General features: G+C 64.8%; 4 protein-coding genes across 4 annotated transcripts in view; 2 read left to right on the top strand and 2 right to left on the bottom strand.

The window, feature by feature from the left end:
- Positions 1 to 363, top strand: part of MNEG_9414 (retinol dehydrogenase 14 (all-trans/9-cis/11-cis)) — a gene marked incomplete at both ends in the record, with an annotated part of 2,196 nt that extends 1,833 nt beyond the window's left edge. Inside the window, one exon of the mRNA XM_014042117.1 lies at positions 258 to 363. Coding sequence (XP_013897571.1) covers positions 258 to 363 — 106 coding nt within the window. The remainder of the gene's footprint in view (positions 1 to 257) is intronic.
- Positions 364 to 915: 552 nt separating this feature from the next.
- On the bottom strand, positions 916 to 2,402 carry MNEG_9413 (hypothetical protein; the record flags this gene model as incomplete). The annotated part of the gene is made up of 4 exons (XM_014042116.1): positions 916 to 1,125; positions 1,309 to 1,386; positions 1,644 to 1,757; positions 2,313 to 2,402. The coding sequence occupies 4 exons, from the start codon at positions 2,400 to 2,402 to the stop codon at positions 916 to 918; spliced, it is 492 nt and encodes a 163-aa protein (XP_013897570.1).
- A 500-nt stretch (positions 2,403 to 2,902) lies between these two features.
- On the top strand, positions 2,903 to 7,047 carry MNEG_9412 (hypothetical protein; the record flags this gene model as incomplete). Its single annotated transcript, XM_014042115.1, has 11 exons — positions 2,903 to 3,205; positions 3,364 to 3,407; positions 3,536 to 3,643; positions 3,933 to 4,015; positions 4,229 to 4,384; positions 4,640 to 4,873; positions 5,117 to 5,224; positions 5,887 to 5,992; positions 6,259 to 6,319; positions 6,579 to 6,713; positions 6,925 to 7,047. The coding sequence occupies 11 exons, from the start codon at positions 2,903 to 2,905 to the stop codon at positions 7,045 to 7,047; spliced, it is 1,461 nt and encodes a 486-aa protein (XP_013897569.1).
- A 1,518-nt stretch (positions 7,048 to 8,565) lies between these two features.
- Positions 8,566 to 9,127, bottom strand: MNEG_9411 (Carbonic anhydrase; the record flags this gene model as incomplete). Its single annotated transcript, XM_014042114.1, has 2 exons — positions 8,566 to 8,676; positions 8,900 to 9,127. 2 exons carry the CDS (start codon positions 9,125 to 9,127, stop codon positions 8,566 to 8,568), a joined length of 339 nt encoding a protein of 112 aa, XP_013897568.1.
- Positions 9,128 to 9,242: the final 115 nt, after the last annotated feature.

Here is a 9,242-nt window from a genome sequence, read left to right as displayed (position 1 = left end):
ATGTGTGTGTGTGTGTGCGCGTGCGTGCGTGCGCGCGCGTGCATGACGCAGGTTGTAGCAAAGCAATGGCGGCCCTCTCCCCAAAACACCAGGGAAACACGTCTGCCTCAGCACCAGCTGATGCCGCGTGTATGTCGGCATCCTTGCGTGACTAAGCAACAAACACCAGCATCCCTCCTCTCTTAGCGGCCACGAGCACCGCGCACGGGTCCCCAACACCCAACACTTTATAAACATCATAATTTCCGCCCATTCAGGCCCATCTCCAGCACACCGGCGTCGTACGATGTTGACGTGGCCAAGAAGCTGTATGACGTGTCACTGGAGCTGGTCGGGGCGCCTGTCAGCAGCACGGTCGCGTAATAATGCTTTCCTTGTGCGTATGTAGAGCATATGCCACGCGACTGCATGCCTGCATGGGCGTGCCCTGAAATCTTGGATGACAAAACACACAATTTTGTCATAGTGGGGGGCTATGGAGCAGACATTTGAGAGCAGCAGCACAGTGCACGGTTGTCAAGCAAGGGCCGCTGCATGAGCGCATTCTGGATTTTTGCTGCCTGTAATTCATCAGGCGCACGCGGGACCAGTGGCAGCTTGAATTACATGTGGGGCTCAGCTGCTCCATTGCACGTTTTTGGGATCTGCAACACTGCGCCAGCCTGCCTACAGACTGCATTGCGATCCGCGAAACCCCCAATCATGAGACTAGGTCGTTTGGCAGTCAATTTAAAAACACATTATATAAGGCATGTCGACCAAGGAGACAAAAGCAGGAAAGCAAACGCGGTCAGCCGGTCTCAAACGCCGCTCCCTTGGCTTGCCAGGGCCGGCGCCGCAGGGCGCATCTTGACTGGGCATGCCCACATCCGGCCTCCAGCAATGGGCCCCAATGCTGGACACGGCAGCCGCCCCTCAGCCCTCAAGGTGCACCATGTACTGAGTCAGCTGCTCCAGGGCCGCGCGGCTGTCGAGCCCAGCCCCCTCCGGCTTGGCTTCCCGCGGCCGCAGCATCGCAGCGCCGCCAGGCGCCGCGGGGCCGTGCTCCCAGCCGAGAGACTGCGCGAGGGCCACCGCGTCGCCCTCGCTGACACCCAGCAGCAGGGCCGCCTTCGCTGGGGACACCTGGGCGAACATGAGATGGACGAAGAGCGGAACAGGCCGGTAGGCGGTGGACGAGCGCACCAGCTAATGATACCAAAGACAGACATCACGCTGGGATGCGTCCCAGCCTCACTCAACGAGAAGAGCAGTGATAGCCACAAGGCGGCCAGGAGCGCGCAGTTGACTGGCAGTCTGTGCGCGTACCTGTGAGTACGCAGCCGCCAGCAGCTTGGCCATCCGCTGCCGCGTCTTCTCCACCACCGCCTCCACCAGCGGCTGCACCTGGGGGAGCGGGGTGGCCAATGGTGTTTAGGGGGTGGTCGGGGTCAAGAGCGCCAGGGGCAAACCGCCGGCCTTGCCCTTGCCTGGTGGCGGCCGTGCTCGCCTGCATGGCCGCTCACGCTGGGCGGAGGAGCGAGCGAGCTTCGGCCCGATGTTGCTGTGGAGGACTCCCAGCTGCCAGCTGCCAAGCCCCCTTCAGCGGCAACAGCCACGGCCCCGGTCATGGCGCCGTCCAGGCGCCGTCAGCACGCCCGGACGGGACGCGCCTGCGGGCTCCACTGGTGAGCTGTCAGCGCCTGCCAGGTGCCCGCGTAGTTGCGCCCCCAGCAGTACTGCAGGAGACGCCACACTGCGTCTGCCTCTGGATTTTGCTGCGAGGATGCAAGAGCATGCAGGGACATGGGGTTCGGGGAGCTTTTAGGGAAAGGGTGCGCCCCAGGTGTGTCGTCGCAGGGGGCCTGCTGCCATGGCGCGATGAAGGTGCCTGCTGCAAAAAACGGTCGGGCAGCAGAACATTAGGAAGCACCTGCTGCGCTGCAGGGAGGCGTTTCCATAGTAGTCGCGCATCCTCCCTGCAAAAGGGGGTTGGCGGCGTTGAGGCGGCCCGCAGCGCGTGCAGTGGCAGTGCACAGGAAGCAGGTGCAGCACAACATTACCATAAGCGTGGCAACGGTTCGAGGCCGCGGCTGTGCGGTGGCAGTGCTCACAGGTTGTTGTTGTAGATGTGTCCTAGCATGTGCAGCGCGCATGGCCAGTCCTGCAGCACTTGTGGGTCGACTGCCTGCACACAGCGGGGCACGCATGCAGTGGGGCAGGGTGCGAGCGACGATGCGCGGCGCGCAGTGACTGCTGGAGGGTCGAGCACCACGGAGCTGCTGCGCAAACGCATCGCGTTGCTTCAATTTCGTACAAGCCGGGCAGCCCACCTCTAGCTCTGCTTGATCCAGGATCGGTGCTATTTCCTGGAACTCCTTTGCCTCCAGCGCTTGCTGGACCCGTTCATGCACAGCAGCCATCTAACAACTGCTTAATATAATTGAGGGTCTCGACAAGGTACTACCTAGGCAGCGCTTGAGGTGTGTCCAGATCAGCAACGAGGATCTGGCTCGGGCGACGTGCACAGGTGAGACCAAGAGCCGATCACATCGACTTTCCTGATGAGCTCCATGCATGTGATTGCAACGTCCTCCTCTTGATCGACGAGAGGTCTGCTGAAGCTGCTGGGAAAGTGATTGTCCCGATTTTTCCTGCCTTGTATTGCAAGAGCGTGTCCCCTGCCACTTGGCGCTTTGCATTTCGCTGCTCTTCTCCTCCATTCCTCGGCGCAAACCTGCGCCATTGGCAACAGCCCGTCGCACCGAAGCAGCAAGAGCAAGCACTAGCAGTCCTACGCCCCACCCTGCCGCCCGATCGCCACGCCCTCACCACCACCCACTGCAGCCCGCTGAGGCCAAACAGCGTCAGCGTCATCATCAGCGTTGCCAAGCAGCAAGGGAAGCGCTCCAGCATGGCAGCGATGGAGGGGAGGGCGCTGCTTGGCATGGCGAGAGACAACAAGCCAGAAGACATCAAAGCGGCGGTGGCGCTGGGCATCCCCGTGGACTACCCCAATCCCATAGGCCAGACTGCGCTGATGGTTGCATGTCTGTGGGGCAACCTAGATGCAATCAAGGTGGGTGGTGCCGCGGGTGTAGAGTGGGCCGCAACAGTTGCGCACATCCTGCCACTGCTGCTGCTGCTGCTGCTGCTGCTGCTGCTGCTGCTGCTGCTGCTGCTGCTGCTGCTGCTGCTGCTGCTGCTGCCGCTGCCGCTGCTGCTGGTGATGACGGTCGTGGTGCTGATAGGGCTTGCTCAGTATTGGTATTGTTCAGTCATCGCGGGTAACTCCAGCGCGCAGCCCATCTTGTCACAATTAGGTGCAGGCCGCAGCTGCGCCCAACCAGTGCCACGTCTCCCCCTTCTCGCCGCCTTCCGCAGATGCTGCTGCAGTTGGGCGCCAACCCCAACAAACAAAACCAGGGGTAAGTGAGACCCATCGCAGAGACGGTGGCGCCCGGTGACCTCTCTGTACGTGTCGGTTGTGCATTGCTGAACCGAGCCCGCGTTCCCTGCCCGTCTGCTGACCGCCGTCGCGCCCGCACGCGCGCAGCGGCGCCGTCCCCTTGCACTTTGCGGCGGCGGCGAAGCGCAACTCGCCTGAGGTGTGCAAGCTGCTCCTGGCGGCGGGGGCGGAACCGGAGATAATGGATGACATGGGGTGCGCATGGCACGAGACCGCGTGGGCCGCATAGGGCCGCTTGGGGCCGCATGGGGCTGCATGGGGCCGCATGTGACCAAATATGGGCTGCATGGGGCGGCATGCAGGACAGGGGTCTACCAGGGACGCTTTGGCAGCGTGCATCATGTCAAAGCCTGTGTCAGGGCATAGACCAGTGTCGCAGAAGTGGGCACCGCTCCTGCCTGCTGTGCCACCATTCGACTCGCTTCGGTGGCCGCGTCACCACCTCGCCTTTCCTTGTGCTTGGAACAATGCGCGTGTATGGCAGGTGCATGCCTTACGAGCGTGCAGAGGACCCCGAGCTGCGGAAGCTTCTTGGAGGCCCAGACCAGCGGCTGTTCGACTTTGCAGGTGCGAAATGAGGGCAGAGGTCCCCAACCCTACCGCGTCGCCTGCGCCCCCGCACGACGACGGCAGGGACGCCACTGCGCGGGCCCGTCGGCTTGTTTGAGCCGTCCGCCTGGCTGACAATCACGCAGCATGACGGGGGATCTGACCAGGCAGATCTAGCGCTGGGCTTTGTGCGCGTGCTCCCTAAACACTCAAGCCCGCCCGTCCCCCCAGCGGCCAATGACGCGGAGGGCCTCCGGGGGCTGGTGACGTCGGGCGCCGTCAAGAGCCTGCGGGCGATGGACCAGCAGGGCCGCCACGCGCTCAACATCGCCATCGCGCAGAACAACGGGGTCGAGGCTTTGTCTGTGATCCTGGAGATCGACCCAGGTCGGGCGGTTTGGGGTGCGGGTTTTAGCGTCTGGATCGACGGGGGCCTACAGCCGGGTGGGAGTCTGGGGTCTGGGCTCGGGGATAGCCGCAGCAAACTCATTTCCACCAGCTTTTGCAGCAAACGGCACCCGACTCTGCGCAAGCCTGCACAAATGCGTATGCAGAACTTGCACTGACGCCCGCACGCGCGCGGCAAAGTGCGCACTCTCTCCCACACCTTGTCTGTTCATACCCACCGCTCCCGACCGGCAGAGCTGGCCGCCCTCCCCGACATGACCGGGGACGCCCCCCTGCACGTGGCGGCCGAGGCGGGCGCGGAGGAGGCTCTGGCGGTGCTGCTGAAGCTGCTGACCCGGGAGCAGGTCAACCAGCGAAACCTCCAGCTCAGCGAATACACGCAAGGCGCGCCGGCAGGGGCCGGGGCGGCGCGGCGGCACGGCAGCGCTTGGCACGGCACCGGCCGCGCCCAGGATGGATGGCCTGGACGTGTGCTGTGCGGCTCGCATGGTCGCCGCATCTGGGGGGCGAGGGTAACTGCGTCGCCCCAGCGCTGGCGGCGCGCCCTGGTTTCCGACGACCCCTGGTTGAGTGATGCGGATATCGGGCCTCCATACGGGCCTCCAGACATACCATCCTGTTCGACCGCTTCTGGGCGCACCAACCCCCCCTGCACCCTCCGACCTTGCACCACCCCTCCTTGCACCACCCCTGGCCGCCCTGGGCGCGCAGGCTCCTGGCTGTCTGGGCAGGAGGTGATAAAGCCGTGGGACAAGACGGCGCTGGCCATCGCCGTGGAGGCCGCCGACGAGGACATGGCGCGCGCCCTGCTCGACGCAGGTGCAGACAGGGGTGGAGCACTGATGCGGGCGGCGCGTTGGCGCTGGTTGACACGATGATGGTCGCTGCTTGCTGCGATGATGCTGGTGTTCTGCAATGATGGTGCAATGCAAAAATGGTGGCATGCTTTCCTGTGGGTCGCCGGGTCATGTGAAGGCGCGCAGTGTCGGCTGCTGACGCCCATCATCCGGCGCCTGCCGGCGCTTTTGCTGCCCATGCATCGCCGTGCCGGATTCGGTGCACTTGAGACGTGCCTTTTTGGTCACGGGTTGCTGGCAATGAGGGCCAGGGTCCCTTGCCTGCACACCACAATCCCCTGCCCCATTGTTCCCCTGCTGTTGTGGCATATATGCCTTGTGATGCATGCCTGCACGGATGCGGGCACACACATGCACACATGCACACATGCACAAATCCACAATTGAGCGTTCATGCACAGACAAACGCACACACGTCCATGCGCGCGCACGAACACACGCGCACACACACACACACACACACACACACACACACACACACATGCAAGCATGCACACGTGCCCACACACGTGCCCATCCCACCCCAACACACACACACACACACACATGACAGAATACGCACGCTCACGCATGCAATCACATGTACGCGTGCCCGTGCGCCCGCGCCCCACCCCCCTCCCCCAGGCGCCGACCCCAACATCCCGGACATTGACGGCGCCAGCTGCCTGCACCTGGCGCTGGAGGGGCAGGAGGAGGGCATCGCAGAGATACTGCTGGAGCGCGGCGCAGAGTGAGCCAGCCAGCCGCGGCTGGTGGGAAGATGGGACGCCGCCCCCGTGGCCCAAAAGACGTTCTTTTCTACGTCGTCTTGCCAGCCCCGTTGTCGACAGCCGTGGTGTCTTGCCAGCTCTGGTGTTGACAGCCAAGATCCACGCCGTCAAGTTTCACATAATGCAAGTCATGCGGCGCACGGCCCCCCACGCAATCAAGCGTAGATGCCATGCAGTCCCACAACTTGCCTCTCCATGCCCGCGCCCCTCCCCTCTCTCAACCCAGCCCGAACAAGGCAAGCCGGGACAGCCGCAGCTGCCTCCACACCGCGGCGCAGCGCGGCCCGGTCAGCATCACGCAGCTCCTGCTCAAGCACGGCGCAGACCCCAAGGCGAGGCCAAACACTGCACCTATCCTCCGCTGCCTGGCAGCTGCCTCAAGAGCGCGCGCCCTGCAACTGCACCCAGGATTGAGGTGCCAGCGGGGCGCTGTCAGACATCTGATGCCCAGAACATGATTCTTTCGGAAGCGCCTAACATGAAAGCCCCACTACTGACGAGTGCGTTGCACCCTTCCAATTCAAAAACCGCCCTCCCAACCACCAGGTCGCCGACCCCGACGGCTGGACGCCCGTCCACCTGGCGGCGCGCGCGGGGTCGGCCGAGAAGGTGCGGCTGCTGCTGGCGGCCGGCGCAGACCCCGCGGCGACCACCAAGCACGGGCACACGGCGCTCGCGCTGGTGAGCAGGGCGAGCGCGGCCTGCGTGTCAGCGCTGCCCCTTGTTCCCCAGCAACCCTGTCTGTCGTCAACAGTCGTGCTCGGTAGGTTGGTTGGTGCATGCTGCTGAGCAGACAAGCAGCTGCTCTCGGCAATTGTGATCAGCATGTCCGGCGGCCGCGCTGGCTCACTGCTGCCGTGTTGCCTGCTTTCGTGGCGCCCCGCCGGCGCAGGCGGCCACCAACGGCCGGACGGAGGTGCAGCAAGTCCTCCTGGGTGCAGCGGCGGCGCCCCAGGCTGGGGCCGCGGCGGCTGCGACAAGCGCAGCCCCCGCGGCGGCGGTGGCCGGCGCGTGAGGCTGGCCCGTCAGTTGGCATTGCGATCGGCAGCGCGTGAGCGCATGTGGCGGCAGTGGGCGCATGCATATTGCAGGCCTTGTCGTCTCCTTATCGTTCGTCAAGCGGCAGCAGAGGGCGGCCTGCCCCGCAGTACTCTTGTCAGCACGTGTCTCCAGCCTGGTTGCTGCACAGTTATGCTGGCAGTGTTGTTGAGCTTCAATGTAGCCAATCTCCTAGCACCCTCTCGACCTGATTGGTCCATCCTGCAGGGATTGAAAGCAACCTGCCCTGTTGCGTTGCTTGATTGCCACCAGGGCTGCCTGCCAGCCCCAAAGCGGCGGCCCCTTGTGGCGCCCTCAGACCCTGCTAACGACCATGCGGCAAGCCGCGGACAAACCAGAGCGCACTGAGTGCAGGAGTTTACTGCTTGGGACAGATACAGGGGGTGTTGTACGTGTGACATCAGTGAAAAAAGGGGGCACTGCGGCAGCCACCCAGCAGCGCCAAACGCGCGTGTCGACGCACGTGGCTGTGGGGCGGCCCCGCCGTGCCACGTCAAACCATGATTAGGTTGTCATCGGGCTCTGGGGAAGAGAGCCTGCGCAATAGCATGCGTGCCGGCAAAGGTCTGGTGGGGTTGGGCGCGATGTGCCCAGCTGGTGGCAGGCACGTGCTGGGGGTGGTCGAGTGCACGCCTGCTCGCGTGCAGGTGCACGGACGTGGCCATGGCTCCTGTTATAAGGGCCGCGCTGGGGCGCCGCGTGGGGATGCCGCCGGCCAGGCGAGCCATCCGCAGGCACACGAGGGGAAAGACGGCCCGAGATGCGGGGGATAGGGTGTGGACTTGAGAGAACGGGGAGGGTAGAAATGGTGCGACGGGGCCCCGTCACGGGGTTCTTGCTACCTTTTGCTGCTGATCTGATCGGGTGACGTCACGCCTGCTGCTGTGAAGATCGGCGCGTGGGTCGTGGAGCGGGGCCAGGCTGGCGCGCGTGCGGATGGAGGGAGTCACGCGCCCCGTCACACGCAGCTGGCTCGGGCCGCAGGAGGCAGCGCCTCACCACTGCCCGGCCTGCAGCTGGCGTGTGCACAGGGAGCGCATGACCCACATGAAGGCATGTTATGACATAACCAACCATTGACTGACCCCGGAAAAAATGAAGAGTACACGCCAAAACATGCGCCGAAACGGCGACGATAAAACTGTGCCGGGCACGTCAGGGAGCAACGCCTGCTTCAGGCGGATGTGCTAATGAAGGCCACGGCTGTCTGAAAGGGTCGGGCCGCAGCGCCACGAGCGTCCCACGAACCAACCGCGTGCAGGCCCCAACCCGCCCAGAAGAAAGTACCCGCCAGCAACACGCAGAAGGCAGCTGTTGCGCAGCCTTGAGGCGGCCCAGCCGCCGCCCCGCCCCGCGGGGCGCTTCCCCCCATTTTGCAGGCTCGCGGTTTGGTGCGCCCGCCCAACGAGGACCAACGCCCCCACGCGCAGCCGCAGCTGCGGCGCGGCGGCGCGAGCCATGCTTGGCGGCGCCCTCACGCGCAGTCGTACTGCAGGTCAAAGGCGCGCCCGTTGAGGGGCTGCACCGGCCGCGAGTTCTGCGCGAGCGACTTGCCGCCGCTGACATACTGCCCAAACGCCAGGACCTGCGGGGGCGGCCGGTTGCAGCGTTGCAATGGGCAATGGAAAGAGGAGTTGAGACAGGGCGTCGGCGCACTGCTTGCAGGTCGGACGCTCGGCGAGGGATGCGCCTCACATCATTGACACACGGCGAGGGCTCACGGCCCGCGCCGCGGCGCGGGCTGCGGCGACGCCCGGCAGCGGGCGGAGCGGCCCGCAGTCCAGCTGCCGCGCAGCTTCCCCAGTCACCTGCTCCGGCGTCACCGGGACAGTCTCCAGCATCACATACCACTCAACGCCCTCGTTGCAGCCGGGGGTGGTGAGGGAGCCTGAGTAGCGGATGTAGGCCGTCCCCGGCCGCGGCAGCAGCTGCCGGGGGTCTATGAAGGTGGGGCAGGTGATGGACTCGCGGGCCTTGGGGGGCGCGTACTTGAGAGTCGTGGTGAGGGCAGGGTTGCCGGGGCCGGGGGTCTCCATCAGCACGCCCAGGACGCCCAGCTGGCCTGCGGGGCGCACAGGTGGCACGTGGCACGGCGGGGCATGGCGGGTGGGTGAGTTGTTTCCTCCGTCTGGCGGGAGAGGGGATGGGAGG

The sequence above is a fragment of the Monoraphidium neglectum genome (genome assembly GCF_000611645.1).
Source record: "Monoraphidium neglectum strain SAG 48.87 unplaced genomic scaffold scaffold01926, whole genome shotgun sequence".
NCBI lineage: Eukaryota > Viridiplantae > Chlorophyta > Chlorophyceae > Sphaeropleales > Selenastraceae > Monoraphidium > Monoraphidium neglectum.
This window is presented reverse-complemented; position numbering and strand designations above follow the sequence as displayed.